Here is a 23,887-nt window from a genome sequence, read left to right as displayed (position 1 = left end):
GGTCAAAGGCAGCTCAGCGTCCCCCTCTCAGAAGCTGGAATTAATTCTCTGCCCTTAAGCCTCTATGGCAAGGAAAGTAAAGGCAAAATATCCCCTCACATATACAGCTAAATCCCAGAAAAATGAGAGGCCGCAGATAGCAATCTAGGTACAAGATATTTCATTTAACCCAGTAAAATCCCTGGGGAGGATGAGTTAGGCTCCCCGTCATATAAAACTGCTCACCTTTTTCCCTGGGCCAATGCTCCACTTCTATAAAGGAAAACTACAAAAAAACACATGGGCCAGGGGTGCCCTTGGGTGCTCCATGAGCAGGCTGGGGCATCACATGAATATCACAATCATGCAGGTGGGAAGGAAAACTTAACAGGCAATGATTGAGGGGTGATTTGCAACTGTTTTAGATACATATACAAAAAACACACAAAATAAAATGCAACAATAATGATGTTTTTTAAGGAACTGTTCAGTGTAAAAATAAAACGGGGTAAATAGGCCGTGCAAAATAAAAAATGTTTTCAATATAGTTACCCAAAAACATAACCTATATCATAATCAGTTATCTAACATAAAAGCCAGAAAACTACTTCCTGCTTTGCATCTCTCATCTCTTTAATCTCTTTAAAATGGTCAGCGACTTAACAGGGGGCCACATGGGACATAACTGTTTAGTTAGTTCAGCTTTGTCCCATGTGCCCCCCCTTCAAGTCACTGACTATAGGAAGAAGTGGTGTTATGGCTATTATGTTAGACATCTTGCCTTTATGTATTACTTCTTTAGTTAACTGCATCAAAAACATTTTTATTTTGCACAGCCTATCTTTTCACTCAGTTTCATTTTTACACTGAACTGTTCTTTTAAAGGGCACCTGTTGCTTTCCCCCACAACAGTTTAAAAAAAAATGCCTCCACCAGAACTAGGCCACCTACACTGGGAGAGAGCTACTGGTGCAGGCAGCCATGTTGTAAAGCACGCGTGCACATAACGGATGCCCCTTATAAGCTTACGTGGAGGTGGATGCACAAGCTTATGTCACACGCGTGCGTATAATTAGCAAGGTATGGCACTCACTCATTATGCACTATGGCTACCCACATTGGGACCAACCTCCCGGTACAGGCAGCCTAGCGTTGGCGAGGGCTATTTAAAAAAAATAAATAAAAACTACAGTTTCCCCCAACTGGAGCACAGACCCTATGAGCCCACACCTCTACACACACAGGGAAGATAGACCAGCGGCTTCTGACCCCAAGCTTAATGTAGACAAACAGATGGTGTTTAGTCCCTTTCAGGTAACCCACCTGCTGCAAAACCTTCAGAAACTTTTTTCACTCAAGATTGATAGCTGTGAGGGGAGAGGTTAATTATACAGAACTTGTTATAATGGCACATATGGTATTTCTGGCATTCTTGGCTGGAACCCCGGGGAACCCAGGATGGTTCACTGAACAAAACAGGAGATACTGCTGATGTGTTAAATCTGCTTATGACTGCACATACCAACAAAAACCACTTGATAACTATCAGTATTTCCGGGCAATACTGCTTGCATATGGTACAGCTAAAACTTCAAATGAGCCACTGGCCTCAAACTACCGTATATACTCGAGTATAAGACGGTCAGAATATAAGCCGAGGTACCTAATTTTACCTACTTTTAACTTATTGGCTTGAGTATAAGCCTAGGGTGGGAAATGCAGCAGCTTCCCCTAAGTTTCAATAGTCAAATTAAATACCAATAAAATTACATTAACTGAGGCATCAGTGGGGTATATGTTTTTAAATATTTAAAGAAATACAGTAAACTAGCTCAATCAGCAACCAAGCTAAAACACAAAGAGTTACAATCCTTCAAAACTATGTATAGTTTATATAGAATATAAAGTGCAATGTCTAGTGCAGAATGGGACAGGTGGATGAAGATGAATTTCGGAGGGTCTGGTTGTGGGTGGCCTAATTTGCACACAAAGGACAGAGGGTGCTAGTCTGGAGGGACCCATGGCACCCGACTCGAGTATAATTGGTAGGTCAGATCCCTACCAATTTGTTGTTTTACTCAATCAATGAGATATCCTGGGTGTTTACTGGCTCTGTCTCTATTAAGGCACCCCCTCCACTACTACTTGGTATGACACAGAACTATTATTGAACAACCCCCTAGTCTTTGAAACAAACTTATACATACAGTAATTAACCCAAGGATTCTATCCTTTTTTAAAAATGCTCTTTAATTCAGAAACCTCGGCTCCATCAGAGGCACCTAGTCCACATTTCTCACCTCCCATATGGCTCATACAGATAGTTGGACATTTATTCCAACATAAGGATTTAAAAAAAAAAAAAAAACAATAAAAGAACACTCAAAAGCTATACCAAAACTCCACTTCATATTTTTATCTCCATAGAGCACTACTATATATAGTTTATTTATTTAAGAAGTGTTAAATAACCTAGACCTTGGCCGTTTACTCCACATCTCCCAACATGCACTTTAGGGGTCAGAAAATAAAACCCCAGTGGCACCTCAAAGGTTCTCCAATACCGTCGGCTGGCTGATGATCTGCCTTGAGGAAAATTAGTAAAACTGGGCACCCAACACTCTGATGTAATAGCCAATATAATGCTTTGAACTCCATGGAATATACTAGTGAATAAACAAACCTAACAAGTGACCCCGTGTTGTACACATTTGTTTGAAAGAGAACAGAGTAAATGATCCACTAATAAAGAAATTTACATTGTATTATTTCTTCCCCAGATCCATTTCAGTTCATGACAAGTTAATCTCCCAAACACTAATTAATGCAGCAGACCGCTTAAATGTCTGGCTGCGTTGTACGAAGACAATTTTATCACTATTCCCCGTGTCTCACATTTCAGAGATTCCAAGAGGAAAACAGTGCAAAAGAAATTAAGGGAGATATCAAAGAAAGGATCTTTAATTATTAAAGCCCAAGAAGGCGCGCGCGTGGGAATAAGGCAATGTCATGATTCCTGAATGAAGGCTAATTACGTTTGATGTCTGCGCTTTCTTTGAAGAGCGGATAAAACGGCGATGAACTCTAATCACAAGGTTTCAAATTCTCCGAGGCACTAATGCTCTGTAAATATTGATTTGACTCTGAATGTTAGAAAGGTTTGGAATAATCCCGATTGCAATGTTAATTAGTGAAAGTTGTGTGTGTTTTTGTTTACTTGGTGAAAACTTCCCAGTGTATCTGCTCCAACCTGGAGGTTCTCACTTCCATATAGGCAGCATGCTTTGGTACCTGTAGCCTGTATACACTGCTCGCGGAGCGGATCTTCTGGCCCTGGGGCCAAACGATCGAATTATAATGACGGGCATAGGTAAAGTCGGTCCGGGGACCGCATCAATGACCTGATGCCATCCCTGATCCAACTAGATTTTCTAACCTGCCCGATCGAGATCTGCCCGATTTCATGCCAGATATCGGTCGGGAAGGCCTGTCGGAAGTGCCCATACACGGGGTGATTAGCTGCCGAATAAGTCCAATGGACCCATATCGGCAGCTACTATCGGACCGTGTATGGGGACCTTTAGGCCGATGGCATGCAGGAAACTTTACACTTGAGGTTAAATCTGGGCTACTGTGGGCGACCAATCTCCCCAAAATGCTTCCTGCTGGCAATAAAGTAAAGGAGCACAAGGAGTTTGTTTTCCGAAATCGCACAAAGTTTCCTCGTGATAATTTGGGGGAGATATAATACCTGCAGTAAATTTAATCGCAAGTGACAAATCTCCCTTTAGGGCACATGTGTTGCTACGATTTCCGGAAGTCGGCGAAGTTGCCTTGAGAAGAAATCACAGCGATGCGTATGCTATCCCACCGACGATTTACATTCTTGCTGGTAGGATGGCATTGCGGGGAGATTAGTCGCCAACGGCAACGAAGATTTGTCACGGGGCGACCAATCTCCCTATCTGTCACCTCCCTTAACCTGTAGGTAACGTTTTTTATGTTATATAATGGTCAGTTCTTAGCAACTTTTCAACTGATTTTTATTTTGTATATGGTATAGTTTTTGAATTATTTGCCTTCCTTTTCTTACTCTTCATATTAACAGTAACAGTAATGGGACCCCCTTATCCGGAAACCCGTTATCCAGAAAGTTCCGAATTATGGAAAGACCATCTCCCATAGACTCCATTATAAGCAAATAATTCTAATTTTTAAAAATGATTTCCTTTTTCTCTGTAATAATAAACCAGTACCTGTACTTGATCCCAACTAAGATATAATTACCCCTTATTGGGGCAGAACAGTCCTGTTGGGTTTATTTAATGGTTAAATGATTCCCTTTTCTCTGTAATAATAAAACAGTACCTGTACTTGATCCCAACTAAGATATAATTACCCCTTATTGGGGGCAGAACAGCCGTATTGGGTTTATTTAATGGTTAAATGATTCCCTTTTCTCTGTAATAATAAAACAGTACCTGTACTTGATCCCAACTAAGATATAATTACCCCTTATCGGGGGCAGAACAGCCCTATTGGGTTTATTTAATGGTTAAATGATTCCCTTTTCTCTGTAATAATAAAACAGTACCTCTACTTGATCCCAACTAAGATATAATTACCCCTTATTGGGGGCAGAACAGCCCTATTGGGTTTATTTAATGGTTAAATGATTCCCTTTTCTCTGTAATAATAAAACAGTACCTGTACTTGATCCCAACTAAGATATAATTACCCCTTATTGGGGGCAGAACAGCCCTATTGGGTTTATTTAATGGTTAAATGATTCCCTTTTCTCTGTAATAATAAAACAGTACCTGTACTTGATTCCAACTAAGATATAATTACCCCTTATTGGGGGCAGAACAGCCCTATTGGGTTTATTTAATGGTTAAATGATTCCCTTTTCCCTGTAATAATAAAACAGTACCTGTACTTGATTCCAACTAAGATAGAATTAATCCTTATTGGTAGCTTAACAATCCTATTGGGTTTAAATAATGTTTTATTGATTTTTTTGTAAACTTAAGTTATGAGATCCAAATTATGGAAAGATCCCTTATCCGGAAAACCCCAGGTCCTGAGCATTCTGGATAACAGGCCCCATACCTGTACTAAAAGTTAATTTAAATGTGAACAACCTCTTTAATTAAATTAGATTTTTCATCACTGCTGAGGAAACATTACAGAGAGATTTCTGAGACACAAGAAGAATACTCCATTGTCCAGGCTGGCAAGGTTCCTACCAGACGTAGAGCCAGTGTTGGTATACGGGAGCTTCCTAGTCTAGTGATGCACTTTAATTTCATTTGGCCTTTTAGTCTTTGCCGTTTTAGAGCAACATTAGCTCAGTACTCGGACTGTAGTATTCAATGAAGAAAATTATATTAAGCTAACATTGTAAGATTTGGTCGCTGGAATGAAATTTGGGGAAGGGGGGGGGGGGCTGTTAAACCTTTAGGCGCCATGTCTTCTACAGATGTGTTCCTTATCATAGCTGACAATTTCACTGTATAATTAAATCCACAAATCCACTTCTCTTGGGCCTGTTTTTCTATTTCATGGACTAAAAAAAGAGATACATCTTCTCTCTTACAAAACAAGTGTGTCTTGTCTTAGTGTGTAGATGCCTTGTATTGTATTGAGCCTAAATTACCACCCATTGGCGTGTCCTGCAGAAAAGGTCTTCTCTATGTAGGATGCTGAAGGGGTTCCAAGAGTACACGTCAAGGGATTATTTTTAAGAATGGTTGCTTTCTGCTTGTACTTGGAGATACATTGTGATACCCTTTCCCCTAAATACACAGGTGCTTTCAGTAAAGCGATTTAAGAAGTTCATACTAAAATATCTTGTGTCAACAATGGAAGAGTGAATTAAGAAGAGTAAGTTACAAAGCCATTTTTGCCCACATTCTAAACATATGGTGAGAGCTATGGGCCAGCTGTACCTGAGGGGATTCCAGCCCTTTGAGCTATCCTCTATTTTCTGTAGTTCTTCAGGCCCCTTAGCACACCAGAGATATCAAAACATAACAGACAAATTAAACAGATGGCACATTAAGTTACTGAACCTAAAAATGCCAAGGATTTATGATGAAAGGTTCTAACTTGTAGGCCAGAAAAAAATTACAGCCTTTAACCACGGAAGCTAGACAGCACTGAATAAAAGAATAAATCTTAGCGAGTTACTAAAACCCCAAAATGACTTGTCTAAATTAGTCCTGTTGCATCAGGCCTTAAGTGAGACCTTCCTCCCCTAAAGGTGTTGTCTCACCATGTAGTATTGGGGAGGAAGGTGCCATGCAGGGAATTGCATCTAAATTGCAATTGGTTATCTGTCAAAAGCAGTCCTGTCTACGTAAAATAAGCCATGTATAGCTGAAGCTTTGGTTGCACTTATGGTAGCCATAAATACCGGATGCCATTCGGGATCTATCAAAATCTCAGCCTATTTTGCAAGATTTGCATCTGACAAAACCTTAGTATCCGGCAAAACTCAGAAGCACTAATTTGATGAATAAAGGTGTATGGTCCCGCCCAACAGGTCTACCAGGCCAAAATCTGCCCAAAAATTGGCAGATGTCGGGCAGGTTTAAAAATGCATTTGGAGCATGGAGCCCACTGGCTCGTTGATGCGGTTGTCTCCCTAATGAGCTGTATACCATCAATGTGGAACAATTGGATAAATTCGATATTTTCCATCTCAAAGTGGGCATTATCAGTGAAAGAGTTGTCATTTAGCGACTTAGCCAAACCAGGGATCTTTCCATGTATGGTCAATTTGAGCCACATTTATATGAACAGAAGATACCAACAGAGCTTGAACTGAACAATGCAAAATAGAGATTTGTTTTGTAGATCATTTGGTATATGGGCAAAATCCCCAAATGAAGGATTTAGTGCCTCCCTAACCCAAGGACAGCAAGGAAAGCACAAGCCAACAGTTCCTGACAGGGAGGTATGTATCTGACCTTTGGAAAACAAAGCCCCGCACAAGGAACACAAGCAACTTGTATAGATTTTTCTTCACTCTCTCTACAGATTTCCTCTTCCAGTGGGGAAAGGTTATCATTCTGACACGGAGGCCAGCTATTCATAGACAAATATGAGCCCGCATTGTTTCCAATCTGATCCTGACAAGGTTATCTCCATGTTGCGGCTGCCACACAACTAAAGTCTCATTTCCTGGAAAGGAATTTTATTCCGTGTACGTTTACTTCTGCTTCCAAAATAATGTAGGCAATTATATGCAGTTTGCTAGGCAAATGGAATGGGGGGGGCCGTCTGTAAGCAGCTGGTAAATGCCACTCACATTTTCCCAGGGCATAGAGAGATAAGATGGAAAATTACACCCATAGTACAGTAATTATGTGAGTGGGGACTCGACCAGCCAAAACGGTTATTTTACAAATTACTTTGTTCTCCTTAAACTATAGGTCATAATATGGTCTGTGAAGGAAGCGCAGTGATACGGAAAGAGAAACGGCAGCCAAACCAAATGGGTGAGTGCGGCTGAGACCAGGAAATTGAAGCCATTTATCATTTATTAAGGATGCTTTTATTATATTGGTGCTTTTAAAGGGACACCGAGAGCATCTTGTTCTTTTAAAATTACTATTCAGGGACAAAACCCTTCTCTAATATTTCTGAGATAGAATTAAATGCAAAAGGTTTTACTGTTCCTATAAATATTACATACTGTAGGTGCAAGCAGGCACTGAGATAGAACAGTGACCCTGTGCCATAAGTGTACCCCTTAGCGTGCAGCCCCAGTCCTACATCAACTGCCATTAAAGTTGGCCCCTGTGACCCAATTCTTTGGGCCCCTCTAGGGTGTGCCATCGTACAAGCTATTGTGACCAAGAAATGTCACTGTGCTGTTAATTGGAAACCTAGAAACTAGGCAATCTCTAAAAGCCATAGAAACTGCTAATACAGAATGGAGCAATAGGGATCGCACAGACTGCGTTGAGGTGTTTTGCAAAAATCCTATTAGAGAGAGCCCGGAGGCAGCCCGGGGGCATGTTATGCAGAGCAGAATGACAGCACATTAAAAGACACTTGAGTTTATTCTACCGGCCGATGGTGATGATGATACTCAACTTCCATTTTATTTTCTAATTATAATAATTTTTCCTATAAATGCAAGGGATTGCATAACATGATGCTGTCAATTGCTTCCATGCAAAGTTACTATTTGATGAAAATATCCATTGGTATTAGTGCCAAGCATGGGAAGCCAGATGGAAGGGACCAGAGGCACCGATACCTCCGGCGGGTAATCAATCACTGTCTCTTCTCTGACACAATTGATGCTCGTGTGGTGTCTTATCAAGGTGATTGTTTCTTTCCTTTGGAACTTAATGAACGTAGCCAAATGGTACCAAATAAAAAGTTGTAAAGTTGAAAATAGCAAAAGGAGCATTTTTTTTTTTTTTTGTATTTTTATTTAGAGTCACATAAAATAATAAGCTTTGGAGACTAGATAACGTTGCTGATGAGGCGATAATGGGGCTACGGAATAAAAGGGGGTATGAAAGCGCCTGCAGGTCACTTACACCCCTCAATGCAAGATTATCATGTGGAAGCGAGCCCCAACTGGATGGAATTTGCCTACATGGCAAGAACCACAGCAATTTCTACTGATATAAAGGGAAAAGTGTTCTTTGCAGGGAGTAGGTGTTCTGATTCAAGCTACAACAACCCACGTACCATGGGCTTTATACAGCCAATGTATGCACTGAACCCAGGCTTTACTTCACAATTCAGCTCAAAGGAGACATATTGGATAAATGGAAAAAACCCTGATCTTGTAGGCAATTATGAATAATATACGGTGCTGGTTTCCCTTTGGGCTAAACATTAATCCTATCTGTAACAATGGCCCCTTTATTGGAGCTCCCTATAGATCCTATCACTTCTCTGTCTGCGTTTGAAATGAAAAGTGGGCGTGTCCTAACGGTCCCTGACAAAAGCACAGTAGGAGGGGGAGAGCCAATCACAACCCTGCAGTCAGACAAGCAAAGACAGGCTTCAGTTCCCTATCAGGTCAGCCTAGCTGCTGACTGGTTCCTATCCTACAGTGCCGTGTATTGAGAGCCGCCGGCCCCCCTGCACATCCAGAGAATGCAGCCAGCAGGAAATGGAACAGATGGGCGGGGCTAGTGGGGTTTTGGGGGAATTTCTCAATAAATCAGTCCGAAACACAACTTTTTTAAGCACAATCCCTCTATATTTAATAGTATAATTCACTGGTACATTCTTAATTTTTATATGATGTCTTCTTTAATCCTCTCTTGTAAGGACCTCAGATCCTAGTTTATTATTATTATTAACCCTTGTTAGTTCAATAATTGCCAGACCTTCTGTTTATTATAAATTAATGGCATGATAATCTCCAAGCCTTGCCCATTAACCTGTGTTATTTTACCTGCATTTCACCTATTTTAGGAGGGATGTGGAACAGAGGACATGAAGATAGGTCAGTGCAACGCGACTGCATGAAATGAGGGCTGGAAAGAGCCAGTATGATTTTTAATATTAGTTATTGATCTTAAAGAGGACCTGTCACCCAGACATAAAAGCTGTATATTAAAAGTCCTCTTCGAATTAAACGTGAAACCAAAATTTCTTTTTTTATTAACACATCCATACCATTATAAAAGCAATAAAAAAAAAAACCAGCTGTCAATCATAAACTGCCTGCCCCGCCTCTATGCCTTGGGCATAACTTTGATGCAAAGCCTTACTAACAGGGTCCACAACATGGCAGCTGCCTGCTTGCTGTAATAGAGAAATTCCAAAACCGAAGGAACCAAGACTTAGATTATTTATATAGTGTAAGTGAAGTTTATTTTTCTCAACTAACATGGAAGAAATAAATTTGAAATTATTTCTTAGAGTGACAGGTACCCTTAAAAACTGTGGCTCCATAGCCGACAGCATGAATTTGATACATTGGTATGTTGCTTTCCCTTTATAATGTTCACCGGTCATTGGCTAAAGAGAGCGAGAAGGTGCTGCAGAATAGGTAGCCCTAGCCAAATATACTGCTTTAGTCATCCCAGCCCTATATAAACATGGCTGAACACTAAATGACAAGTTACTCATCAGCCGGACAGAGTGACAATGGATCTGAGGCGGACAAGTACCCAGACTGGGGAAAAGCCTGCCAAGAAAAGCAGCACAAAGAGCTATTCCTGGCACGGGGAGAAGGAACTAAAACCCCTTCTGGAGATCACAGCAGTTAACAAGATTTTTATCAACTGGTTGCCGCGGACACCAGCGGACGAGACTCGGTGCCAAGGCATTCGTGCCAGGATTCATGCATATTGAAGAGGGAGCGCTTGAAAGAACGGCATGCTAATGCAGGACTGGAACATGAATGATAGATGCGCCATAAAGTAGAAGCTTATTCCTACAAACTGCGATTTGTTCAGCAGCAATTATGAATAGGAAATGATAACGGATATGTAGATTAGTTCAATAATTTAGGGAAAGTATGTTTGTATAGCATTTTATGGGGTAAGAAGAATGATGGGAAAAGCTTGGGATGCGCATGTCTATCCCCTCAGCCTCCAATGGAACAGCACTAACAAAGCCACCATTGAAGTGGTATTTCCCCTTTAAATTAACTTTTAGTATAATTTAGTGCAGGGATCCCCAAACTTCAGACGTAAAAAGTGTTGGGGAGCTACACAAGCATGAAAACAGTTCTTTGGGGGTGCCAAATAAGGGCTGTGATTGGCTATTTGGTAGCCCCATGTGGGCTGCTGGCCTGCAGGAGGCTCTGCTTGGAGTAAAACTGTGTCTCTGGGCTTCCAAAACTTGCCTCCAAGCCAGAAATGTAAAAATGGCACCTACTTTGAGGCCACTGGGAGCAACATCCAAGGGGGTGCAGAGCAACGCGTTTCTCATGAGCCACTAGTTGGGGATCACTGATTTGGAGATTGCTATTATTAAGACAATTTGCAGTTGGTCTTCATTTTTTTAGTGTGCGTTTTTTTTTTTTTATTATTTACTGTTCAGCAGCTCTCCAGTTTGAAATATCAGCAATTATCTGGTTGCTGGGGTCCAATTTAGCCTAGCGACCAGGCAATGGTTTGAAAGAGAGACAGGAATATGAATAGAGGAGGGCCTAAATAGAAAGATAATTAATAAAAAGTAACAATGACAATAAAATTATGGCCTCACAGAGCAATAGTTTTGGCTGCCGGGGTCAGTGACCCCCACCCCCTCGATTTGAAAGCTGAAAAGAGCAAGAAAAGGAAGGCAAATAATTCAAAAACTGTAACATATAAAAAATGAAGGCCAACTAAGAATAGGCCATTCTATAACATACTAAAAGTTAACCTGAAGGTAAAGCACCCCTGTGTGTATCCTATACTACTGGAGTTATATAGAATTTTTTGCTTAATCCTATGCCCAAAATGTCTCTAAGAAAAAAATATTTTGATATCTAGAACATGAGGTGCAGTGTTGTCCACATCCGAAATAGGAAGCAGGTCTTTTAAAAAACGTTTCCTAAACTAAGCGATTTGTGACATCAACATAAAGAGTGTTAAATAGTAAAGCCCCTGGAAGTATTTCTTATACCAAAATTAAATACAGATGAAGATGATGATTTTCTGCCATAGTACAACTCTACTACTTGCTTTCAGTGCCCCCCTGTTATGAAGACAACTCAATGAAGGTAATACACCATTCTCTAAATAAGTGCAAAATGGCAAAGAACATTTTAAGGTCTTTCAGTAATTCCATAAAGGTAATATACTGGCCTTTCAACAGTCCTGTGAAAGAAATCGATCACAATAAAAAGATGAATTCCTTAAAAAAATGCTCCGAGCACACAGCGGACAGTCAATTTATCACAAGACTGAGCTCCTCAGATCCGAGTAAATATTATATTTAGCAGGTGCCGCGAGAGACTAAGTTAAAAGTCATTCCCCGCTGCCCCACATATCCCTGCAATGCCAAATCCTTCCTTTGTAATATGTGGGCCCACAAGGTTGGATCACTAAGTTGGTTAATATGAACATATAAAAACATAAAAACTGGTCTGATAAAACAGTGTTTCTGACCATTTTAGAAATGGTCCAAGGATCCAAGTTTATTGGACATTTTGCGCAATTAGTCACAAAGCAGAACACAATGAATGACAAACTATGGAACTGGGTAATCTTAATATAGATTCTGATTTAGGCTGCAGTAGAAAAATAATTTCCTAGCTCTAAATATGCTACACTATACTATGAGCCCCAAGAAGGGCACAACCATTCAGTACCTGGGATCTAATCAGCAACTGCCCTAGTTGTGCTTAAATGCCCATAGACCTACAGTGTACTCCATGAAACAGTTTATTTGCCAAGATTCCTACTGTTGAGCAATGTTAGGGAAGGGGGAGTGAGGCACAACCAGACAGGCCCCCTTTTGAGGACCAATGGAGGGACCAGTGTTAGCTCATGAAAAGGGTAAACATTTAGCCATAGTTCCAAGAAGATATAAGACATCAAAGCCCCAAAATTTGGGAACCACTGGCTAATGTGAATAAAAACCACAGCAATCATGCAATATATAGAAGAAGAAGAAAAAAGGGAGGGACAGGAAGGGGTTAGAGCAAACAATAACACTTGGCAGTGTCGGACTGGGGGGCTCACAGGGGGCCATCACCAGAGGACCCATCTCCCACATGAGAAAACCTGTTGCAAACCTTCCATCATCCCACAGCATACCTGCTCTTTCTGCTACTGAAAATTATCCCCACCGCCTTGCAAATCCCACTGGCCCAGTTGAACCCTGACATTTGTTTTAAATAACCAAATAAAGGCAAACAAATCTACATCTAATAGAGACAACCTTTTTTGTGCCAAGGACCGGTGGCAAGCGGGTAAAATTTTCCACGGACCGGAGGGTGGGTGGAGTTACGCGCACGCTTTTATACGTGCATATTCAGCGCGACCAGGAACAGAGGCGGCCCACTACAAAGCAACCCGCGGACCGGTGGTTGGGGACCCCTGTGTCCTTAAACAATCTGAACAACTTTTTGACTGTTTCCAGTCATATATATGTGGATCACACCATTTACATTCTTTTCTTCTAACTCTGTTAGTGGCAGCAAAGAGGTAAAATCATGACTGTCTTGATGAGTCTGATCCTCCCCAGCATGGTTCTTTCCGGACAAAATACTGCCCTATTTAGAGCAAGCTCAAAAGCGACCCCCATTTTCCTATAAGCCATTTATTTATTTATAAAGCATGGCATTCCCTATGATTCTGCTGTATGGGATAGGGGTGGCGGCAATGTTCTGCCTGCATTAAATTCCCACAAGACGTTATATTATTTTTATGAACATTTATTTATAAAGCGCCAACATATTCCGCAGCACTGTTCAATAAGTGGGTTACATACATTGGACATACAGAGTAACATATAAAGCAATCAATAACTGATACAAGAGGTGAAGGGGGCCCTGCTCAAAAGAGCTTACTATCTACAAATATGCATTTAATATCTTTCCAAGAGATTCTATCACCAACGACTTAATTATAATGAATTCTCCAAAAAGGAACAGGAGGAACAGAGACTTTTTATAGCACCATGATGAAAAACAGGGGAAAAAATCTGTGTGTGACTTGTGTTTGGTTCTGTTTGTTGCCACCTTACAATCCTCCAATTCATTAGAGGCAAAAGAAGCACTTGTGCACCAGTCTGTAGAGCCAGTGTTGATTGGTCTCTGCCAGACATCCCATGTGATCTGCCAAATTGCTCATTAGGTCGGGCAATTTTCACCTGCGTCTCTGGCTCCCATTCCGTTGGGGAATAAATATGAGTTTGCTTTAACAATCATCAGCTGCGCGCAGCCTACCCAGAAATATACATCAACATCTAGTTACAAACAAACATACTTCAGGGACACTGGAAAACTGAAAGACTTGCAAATTTAAAAATGGCTTTTGGAAATGGCAAGGGAGCAGCTGAAGTTTTGCTTGGAGATGAGTACACACGGACACGCAAGTGGATACGACCCGTCATGCCTCAGAAGGGATCCCTATAGGACTATGTGTTGCCATTCTCAGGCGTTTCTGATGGATGCACTAACCGCTAAGGCTATATACCTGGGGACAATATTTTCACATTTAGCAATGTAAATTTATAACAACAACGGCAACAATCTAAAGGTGTTTGCATAGAAATGCCAAGGGACTGGGAAACACACAGCTGCCGTGCAAGGGGCCAGCACACTGTAATGTATTTACACAAAGATGATTATCATTTGGAGAATATTTATCCAAAATCAAACTAGTCGCTTCAGGCATTGGCTTTTTCGTTTTTAAAGGGGTTCGCCTGTTATTGTGGGGGAAAAAAAGTCATAACCGCCATATGGCACTAAATCTTGAGCTGACATTTTGAGACCAGGAATCATGCTGCTTATGCACAAATTCAGGCACACCATAAGTCACATGCTTATAGCTAAATCCTTTTCTGAAGGCCTTAAAGGGGTGGTTCACCATTTAGTATGTTACAGAATGGTCAATTCTAAGCAACTTTTCAGTTGGTCCTATTTTGTATTGTTTTTGAATGATGTTTCTTCTTTCAGCTTTCAAATAGGGGTCACTGACCCTAGCAGCCAAAAACTGTTGCTATGTGAAGCTACAATTTTATTGTTATTGGTACTTTTTACTTCTTATCCTTTTTTTCAGGCTCTCTCCTATTTATCTTTCAGTCACTCATTCAAACCACTGCCTTTTGAACCCCTAGCAACCAAATAACCACTGAAAGTCCAAACTGGAGAGCTGCTGAACAAAAAGTGAAATAATAAAAACACAAATAATTAAAAAAGGGTGCTTACTTGCTCGCAGGACAGAAGGGGTGACCTCAATCTCGCTTGCTGCTTGGTAGGGCTGGAAGGCAGACATGCTATTGGTTCCAAGCTCACTCCCAAATATTTCTGGGCTCTGAGTGCCAGTAGAACTAGCGCTGGTGCCATCTCCCCCATGATGTGGGTCTTGCTCATCATAGATCGCCACAAGCTGTTGAAGGAAATAAAAATACAACTAAATAAGCTACTTGACAAAATAACCAGAATAAGCAATGTTCATTAATGTTATTGTGTAAATACCCAATAGGTTCTTCACAATTAAGCAATTTAGGAAGCAATATATATATATTATATCAGTTCCAAAAAATAACAGAATAGCAAAGCTCATTTTGAAATAAAATGGTGAGATATCAGAAATGTGATATATGCTCAGGCAGGAGGCATGCAGAGATGAACGTTACTGCTACAGGGGCTGGACAGGGGGTAAGACAACATAAACAGCTTATCAAAGCTCTAGAAAGAAGAAGGCTACAAACAACCAGTTGCTTAACTGTCTTCTTTGTGGGGCCAAAGCAGACCAAAAAAGAAACCTTTAACTTTCCTACAATTGCTATTTTATTTTTCTGAGTTATATAAAGGGTAGGTAGATGCACATGGGGATGTGGGTCAGCCGGTAGAATTAAGTGTAACAAAACATGTCTCTTAGCCTCACTATCTGATTTTATGGCAGGTGGTTTATAACATATTGGGTTGAGACTAAAGATCTAAGTCTGTTCAGGTACTGGATCTGAGTGGATAAAAATGTGTTTTTTTCCAATTACACCTGTATATACTCTAATTATTAGCAGCAAGTTAGTTATAGGAGTTAGATAAATCAGTTATTCATATGACAATATATTGTGTAACCCAAGCTGAAGGCTTTGTGCTAGAGGCTTTGTTGACCAGTGTTTTTCATATAAACATTATAATAAGGGGCTACACGTAATAATACTCCTATTAAAACTGCAGGCTGCCCAATTCAGTATGAATATAGCCATTTGTGACAGCTAGTGTGAGTCTACAGTAGCACCCAAAGAGCAGTGCAACCTTCAGGCCAATGATGCAGACAATCAGAAGTTATTCGCTTTACTATACAATAATGACACGGTGCCCGATTACAAATGACCCTTGAATGATGGTCTTCTCAGACCAGAAATATTAAGAACCAAGTCATCAGTTGTTTGCTTGCCATAAACACCAATATTCAAGATAAAATTAAGTGACTTAAGTCCGTTACTGGTGTTTTGTTGCCACATTTAAGAACAGAAAAATGTGTTGTTGCCAACATCAATCTGGACTTTGAGCTGTAACTTATGCTTTGATTACAGTATGGAAGATATTACCTCCAAAATAAGCCATCACTCTCTGTATTAAACATACAAGTACAAAAAGCAAAGGAGGTCGAGTCAAACACAGTCATTCTAAGGTTTGCTTTCATAATAACGATTTTTCAACGCATCCCGAGCTACAAGCAGCTTTCCCAAGCAGTAGTGCAGTTTGTTACAGAGAAATAATGGCTGTGTCACATACACTGAGCCTTGGAATGAGAATAAGCAGCTGGACAGCAAATCTGGGCAAAATTGCTTTAATGTGATCATTTTTTTCTTGTAAGAGCCATATTACAGACAGACAAAGACCAGGCCAGAAAGTCAAAACTTGTCATATACATTATTAACTGTGTATGTGCAACATTCCAGGACATGCTAGAAATAGAACAATTTCATGAGCCTTCAACTAGAACAAGGGTGAACTAAAGTACATGAAACACTGCAACCAAACTGAAAGAACAATCTGGACTTCATGCACCCATTTTATAATATGCTAGTCAGAGCCAATGAGTGACCAAAGGCTTGCTGCAAAATCATGTCCAATTAAGCCTTGTCATTCAGGCCAACACTGTTGGAGCACAGAGTTTGCACCTGCTTTGCTGTCTGTACTGTGGGAAGAGACTGCAATTTTCAAGCAGGTGACTACCTGTGTTTTATTCACAGCATGGCTTTTCACAAGCTGGGCACTCTTCAATTCACACATCATAGAAAAAGAAACACAGTTAAGTTGATTCTCCTGACACCAATACTGGCAGCCTGAATACCTTAATTCTGGAGCATCTCCGAAATATTTTATTATAGACACTGCCCAGTCTGGTGTGCTTTGAATTCATTCAGTTACAGTCACTATAAGGCCCAAGCGTTAAGATCCATATCCGCAAAAGATAAGAATGTGTCATAAACTTTGGGGTAAGGACTCATGGAGTGGTCCAGTCCCCCGCGATAGATCTCTGCTAACCGCTCCGAAATGGCTTGCCACTGCCAACAATATAAGTCGTTGGTGGAAATGCCCTTCGCATCGTTTTATTTTATCGAAGTCGCACAACGTTGCCTGCAGGAGAAAATTTTGCACGACTTCGGAATACCGAAGCAGTGTGAAGGGGTTTTCCACAGGTGACTCCTTTTGTTGCCGGTGGAAAGACATTTTGGAGTGGTAAGTCGTCCACAATAGCAGAGATCTATCGCAGGCGATTGAACTGCTCTGTGGGTTCTTAGCCTTAAAACACATGTTTCTGTTGAGACAGTATGGTGGCTCAGTAATTAGCCTTGCAAGATCAGGGTCCTAAATTTGATTGCAACCTGAAAGGAGTTTGTATTTTTGCCCCTCAAATGTATGAGTTTCCTCCAGGTAGTCAGATTCCACCCACATTCCAAAAATCATACAGACTGAAGTATCCCTGCACTTTATTGTAACACCAGCTATACCACTTTGAAAGAGATATTTATATTAACCCTACTGAATAAGACGTTTTACTGGAAACTAATGTCTAATAAAAACAACAGGATGCAGCAATATCCAACAGAATAATTTTGCTGTATTATTTTCTGCAAATATCTGCTGTCCCTAATTTCATCTGGTGCCGCTGGAAAGAAATTCTGTTCTTGTTTTGTACCCTCTATGGGGCATAATGCAGAGCAGAGCAACAAATATACAGCCAGACTTTACAGAATGTTGCCACATGCTTTTCATCTGCGCTGTTTGAAATAGATTGCCAGGGAGACATGTTTTATAGTTTACGGCCAAAACGAAAGCACATTTAAACACAAAAACACAACAATAACTGCATTACAGTGAAACAGTGTAATATCCACATGAAAAGAAAACACAATTATAGGCAAATTTATCGTTTCTTAAATTAGCCCTTATAGAGAGAGAACATAAAAACATGGGCTACAGTCTAAAATTATCATTTGCTTTTATCCATACTGGTGGATGTGGCCTTTAGTTTGCCCTGCTTGTGCTACCACAGTGGTCATGTATGAAGCTGTCGTACTGATGCCTCTGTTAAAGGGGCAATACGCATCTATTTTAACATAGTAATCGCGTTATGTGCTCACAGTCTACACATTTTTTTAAATAAAGGCGGCCAACAAAAATGTTGATCCTGTGATGTTGGTAAAAGGTGCAGAAAGTCTCAGTTATGAAGAAAGACATGCCAAGTTGGGCGTGATTACTCTGGAGAAGAGGCGATTGGGGGGATATGATAACTACGTATAAATATATAAGGGAATCATCATAAGGTCTCTAATGCTTTATTTACCAGTAGGTCCTTCCAGCAGACACAAGGGCACTCATTCGGAGTAAAAAAAAGAAGGTTCCTTATTCGGAAAGGGTTTGTTACAGCGAGAGCTGTGAAGTTGTGGAATTCCCTCCCTGAATCAGTCGTGCTGGCTGATACATTATATAGCTTCAAGAAGGGGTTGGATGGCTTTTTAGCAAGTGAGGGAATACAGGGGTAGGGGAGATAGCTCTCAGTACAAGTGAGGGAATACAGGGGTAGGGGAGATAGCTCTCAGTACAAGTGAGGGAATATAGGGGTAGGGGAGATAGCTCTCAGTACAAGTGAGGGAATACAGGGGTAGGGGAGATAGCTCCCAGTACAAGTGAGGGAATACAGGGGTAGGGGAGATAGCTCTCAGTACAAGTGAGGGAATACAGGGGTAGGGGAGATAGCTCTCAGTACAAGTGAGGGAATACAGGGGTAGGGGAGATAGCTCTCAGTACAAGTGAGGGAATACAGGGGTATGGGAGATAGCTCTCAGTACAAGTGAGGGAATACAGGGTTATGGGAGATAGCTCTCAGTACAAGTGAGGGAATACAGGGGTAGGGGAGATAGCTCTCAGTACAAGTGAGGGAATACAGGGTTATGGGAGATAGCTCTCAGTACAAGTGAGGGAATACAGGGGTAGGGGAGATAGCTCTCAGTACAAGTGAGGGAATACAGGAGTAGGGGAGATAGCTCTCAGTACAAGTGAGGGAATACAGGGTTATGGGAGATAGCTCTCAGTACAAGTGAGGGAATACAGGGTTATGGGAGATAGCTCTCAGTACAAGTGAGGGAATACAGGGGTAGGGGAGATAGCTCTCAGTACAAGTGAGGGAATACAGGGGTATGGGAGATAGCTCTCAGTACAAGTGAGGGAATACAGGGTTATGGGAGATAGCTCTCAGTACAAGTGAGGGAATACAGGGTTATGGGAGATAGCTCTCAGTACAAGTGAGGGAATACAGGGGTAGGGGAGATAGCTCTCAGTACAAGTGAGGGAATACAGGAGTAGGGGAGATAGCTCTCAGTACAAGTGAGGGAATACAGGGTTATGGGAGATAGCTCTCAGTACAAGTGAGGGAATACAGGGGTATGGGAGATAGCTCTCAGTACAAGTGAGGGAATACAGGGATATGGGAGATAGCTCTCAGTACAAGTGAGGGAATACAGGGGTAGGGGAGATAGCTCTCAGTACAAGTGAGGGAATACAGGGGTATGGGGGATAGCTCTCAGTACAAGTGAGGGAATACAGGGGTAGGGGGATAGCTCTCAGTACAAGTGAGGGAATACAGGGGTAGGGGGGATAGCTCTCAGTACAAGTGAGGGAATACAGGGGTATGGGGGATAGCTCTCAGTACAAGTGAGGGAATACAGGGGTAGGTAAAAGGTAAAAGGTAAAAGGTGCAGAAAGTCTCAGTTATGAAGAAAGACATGCCAAGTTGGGCGTGATTACTCTGGAGAAGAGGCGATTGGGGGGATATGATAACTACGTATAAATATATAAGGGAATCATCATAAGGTCTCTAATGCTTTATTTACCAGTAGGTCCTTCCAGCAGACACAAGGGCACTCATTCGGAGTAAAAAAAAGAAGGTTCCTTATTCGGAAAGGGTTTGTTACAGCGAGAGCTGTGAAGTTGTGGAATTCCCTCCCTGAATCAGTCGTGCTGGCTGATACATTATATAGCTTCAAGAAGGGGTTGGATGGCTTTTTAGCAAGTGAGGGAATACAGGGGTAGGGGAGATAGCTCTCAGTACAAGTGAGGGAATACAGGGGTAGGGGAGATAGCTCTCAGTACAAGTGAGGGAATATAGGGGTAGGGGAGATAGCTCTCAGTACAAGTGAGGGAATACAGGGGTAGGGGAGATAGCTCCCAGTACAAGTGAGGGAATACAGGGGTAGGGGAGATAGCTCTCAGTACAAGTGAGGGAATACAGGGGTAGGGGAGATAGCTCTCAGTACAAGTGAGGGAATACAGGGGTAGGGGAGATAGCTCTCAGTACAAGTGAGGGAATACAGGGGTATGGGAGATAGCTCTCAGTACAAGTGAGGGAATACAGGGTTATGGGAGATAGCTCTCAGTACAAGTGAGGGAATACAGGGTTATGGGAGATAGCTCTCAGTACAAGTGAGGGAATACAGGGGTAGGGGAGATAGCTCTCAGTACAAGTGAGGGAATACAGGAGTAGGGGAGATAGCTCTCAGTACAAGTGAGGGAATACAGGGTTATGGGAGATAGCTCTCAGTACAAGTGAGGGAATACAGGGTTATGGGAGATAGCTCTCAGTACAAGTGAGGGAATACAGGGGTAGGGGAGATAGCTCTCAGTACAAGTGAGGGAATACAGGGGTATGGGAGATAGCTCTCAGTACAAGTGAGGGAATACAGGGTTATGGGAGATAGCTCTCAGTACAAGTGAGGGAATACAGGGTTATGGGAGATAGCTCTCAGTACAAGTGAGGGAATACAGGGGTAGGGGAGATAGCTCTCAGTACAAGTGAGGGAATACAGGAGTAGGGGAGATAGCTCTCAGTACAAGTGAGGGAATACAGGGTTATGGGAGATAGCTCTCAGTACAAGTGAGGGAATACAGGGGTATGGGAGATAGCTCTCAGTACAAGTGAGGGAATACAGGGATATGGGAGATAGCTCTCAGTACAAGTGAGGGAATACAGGGGTAGGGGAGATAGCTCTCAGTACAAGTGAGGGAATACAGGGGTATGGGGGATAGCTCTCAGTACAAGTGAGGGAATACAGGGGTAGGGGGATAGCTCTCAGTACAAGTGAGGGAATACAGGGGTAGGGGGGATAGCTCTCAGTACAAGTGAGGGAATACAGGGGTATGGGGGATAGCTCTCAGTACAAGTGAGGGAATACAGGGGTAGGGGGATAGCTCTTAGTACAAGTTGATCCAGGGACTGGTGCAATTGACACCTTGGAGCCAAGAAGGACTTTTTCACCCTCTAAGGCAAATTAGAGAGGCTTCAGAAAAGATTTTTGGCTTTCTCTGGATTAACTAGTAGTTAGGCAGGTCATATAGACATAAAAGGTTGAACTTGATGGACATGAGTCTTTTTTCAACCTTACTTGCTCTGAACTTAAGGTAGCAGCTTATTGACCCATGTATGGGTCCCTCAGACAGGCCTGCCCAGCCTATATCTGGCCTAAAATCCGCCAGATATCGGGTGATATGGGTAGCGGGCAACATCAGCAAAATAATGCTTGCCTGGCAAGGTCACCAGGCAAATGGATCTTCATGTACGTAGCCACATTTAGGGGTATGTCCACATGGAAAGACATTTTTAATAAATGTGTGTAGCTGTGTAGCGTAAGATCATATATTGTTCTATGGATAATGTTAGAATTGTACTTGAGCCTGCTAAGATGACACTACCTAAATGGTAGTCATGGTGTCATGGCCCAGCCCTTTAAGAGTTAATTCACCCGAAACAAAAGCCACCCCCCATAACTGAGGATTAATTTAGACAAAAATATGTTTCCTACGAGCATCCAGAATTGTCTTAAAAAGAGACGTTGTTATGAGACTGGCAGGAAAGTTAAACCATCTGTGGCACCATGTCTATATCATCTTAAATACAAGTCCACCAGATGGCACAAAACAGCTCAAAACAGCTCTTTGTTCAGTTGATAGCAAATGCAAATTGACGGGCTCACTGTTCATAGCCTTCCAAAAAAGATCATGAAAAACATTTTGCAAAACTTAGGGGAGTTGGGGAGATTTCAAAAGCCTCCCATTTGGCCCCTTCTGTCGAGAGGAAGATATACTCTGGTAATTAACATCAGGAGGCAACGACAGCTATGGCTGCACGCTGATACAGCAAAATCATCTGCTCACAGCAATACAGTTACCTTGAGACTGACGTGTTTTTCCTTCACCCATCAGACAGGAACAGACAATTCCCAGAGACATTCCTATGGAAGCAAGACAAGCCAACACGCCTCCTACTGTCATCAATATCAATATTTATAGATTTTTTAAGTGATCATATAATTATATTGACAATGAACATAAATAATGTATACAGGTAGATCTATGATCCATAATGCTCCGTATGTATAGGGTTTCCATAGTTTGGACCACCTTATCTTAATTCTACTAAAAAATTATTTAAACTTTTATTAAACCCAATAGGATCATTTTGATTGCAATAACACTTCTTATTACTGGTATTTTGTCTGTTCTACCCGATTTCACTTACATTTACGACATGTTTAGAATGTACAAGAGGAAGAAATAAAAATGACATTATAAAGTAAAGGAGATAAAACACAGAACACGTCTCAGCCCAATGCTTTAGTAGGAAGGAGGCAGAGTATTACTCCACCTTCCCATTGCCCTGACTGGCAGCATCAAAGTTCCGGCAGAAGGATTTTCTGAGCGCTCTCCATCATTTCAGGGTGTGCGGATACGCTTCTTTATTTGCATACCAAAGCAAAGGGGAAAGTGATTTAGAGAGAAATCCATCCAGAGACAGACATGAAAAACTTCAAACATTTGTCGATTCCCCAACGCTCCACTCATCATTTCAGACCTTCGCTAGAACAAAGGAATGGACTCCACTTGTCCTTGACATTCAAATAACTTATCTTTTTTTAAACAAATGACTATCAATTTAATACTGCTCACTCTATCAACTGACAAAGATGATTAGATAAATTCCGGCTCGCAGGATAATGGAAAAACTCGCCAATACTGTTTTAGAAATGTGGATAAAACCTTTCACGTTAAGGGCCCCATTTGCAGGTAAAAATAGCCTGGCTTGTACACACAACCCAAAATCAGATACACTTTGCCAACAGGGAGAACATGGTACAGCAACGAACTAAAGAGATGAGTGTCCTGCAAAAATTTGGTTCCAAGTTTCACTTTATTTCCCAGACAAAGACTTTTAAAGAGCCTACTTAATCGATGTTTTCCCTACTCTATACCATTTTGTATTATTGACTTTGCTGGAGTGATGCTCTCATGTTTATTCAAGGACAAACAGAAGATCCAGCAAGTAAAAGCTTATTGTGCTGAGGGATGTAAAGAGATTGTTTGAAGCATTTCATCACAGAGTCATAGAGTCGACACAGTTTGTAATGGGTTAGAGCAGATTTTATGTTTATGAAAGGCACAAATGGGGCTTTATTATTAAAAACAACAAAGCTCAGGCCAATAAAATAAACCAGTAAAGGATTTATATATAAAATAAATAAATGTATAAAATGCAAAGTCTTTTCAAAATCAGGGAAACTAAAGGTGGCCAAACATGGCCAGATTTAAGCTGCTCATTCGAATCCTTTACTCTAGACCAATTTGGCAGCTTATCATCCCATGTATGGGGTCCCCTGAAGGGCCTTCCTGACCTGAAAATTGCCCAGTTATTGATCAGGCTGGTTTGATTGTCCCATTGGATTGCACTGGGCTGCCAAACATAGTTACATAGGG

The 23,887-nt window shown here is 41.3% G+C and overlaps 1 protein-coding gene across 9 annotated transcripts in view; it reads right to left on the bottom strand.

The window, feature by feature from the left end:
- Positions 1–23,887, bottom strand: part of pard3 (par-3 family cell polarity regulator) — a 347,219-nt gene that overhangs the window by 234,922 nt on the left and 88,410 nt on the right. For all 9 annotated transcript variants that reach the window (XM_004915463.4, XM_004915468.4, XM_012965666.3 and 6 more), the window contains exon 3: positions 14,831–15,011. In XM_004915463.4, the coding sequence (XP_004915520.1) occupies positions 14,831–15,011 (181 nt within the window). The remainder of the gene's footprint in view (positions 1–14,830; positions 15,012–23,887) is intronic.

This window comes from Xenopus tropicalis, chromosome 6 (genome assembly GCF_000004195.4).
Source record: "Xenopus tropicalis strain Nigerian chromosome 6, UCB_Xtro_10.0, whole genome shotgun sequence".
In the NCBI taxonomy this organism is placed as follows: Eukaryota; Metazoa; Chordata; class Amphibia; order Anura; family Pipidae; genus Xenopus; species Xenopus tropicalis.
This window is presented reverse-complemented; position numbering and strand designations above follow the sequence as displayed.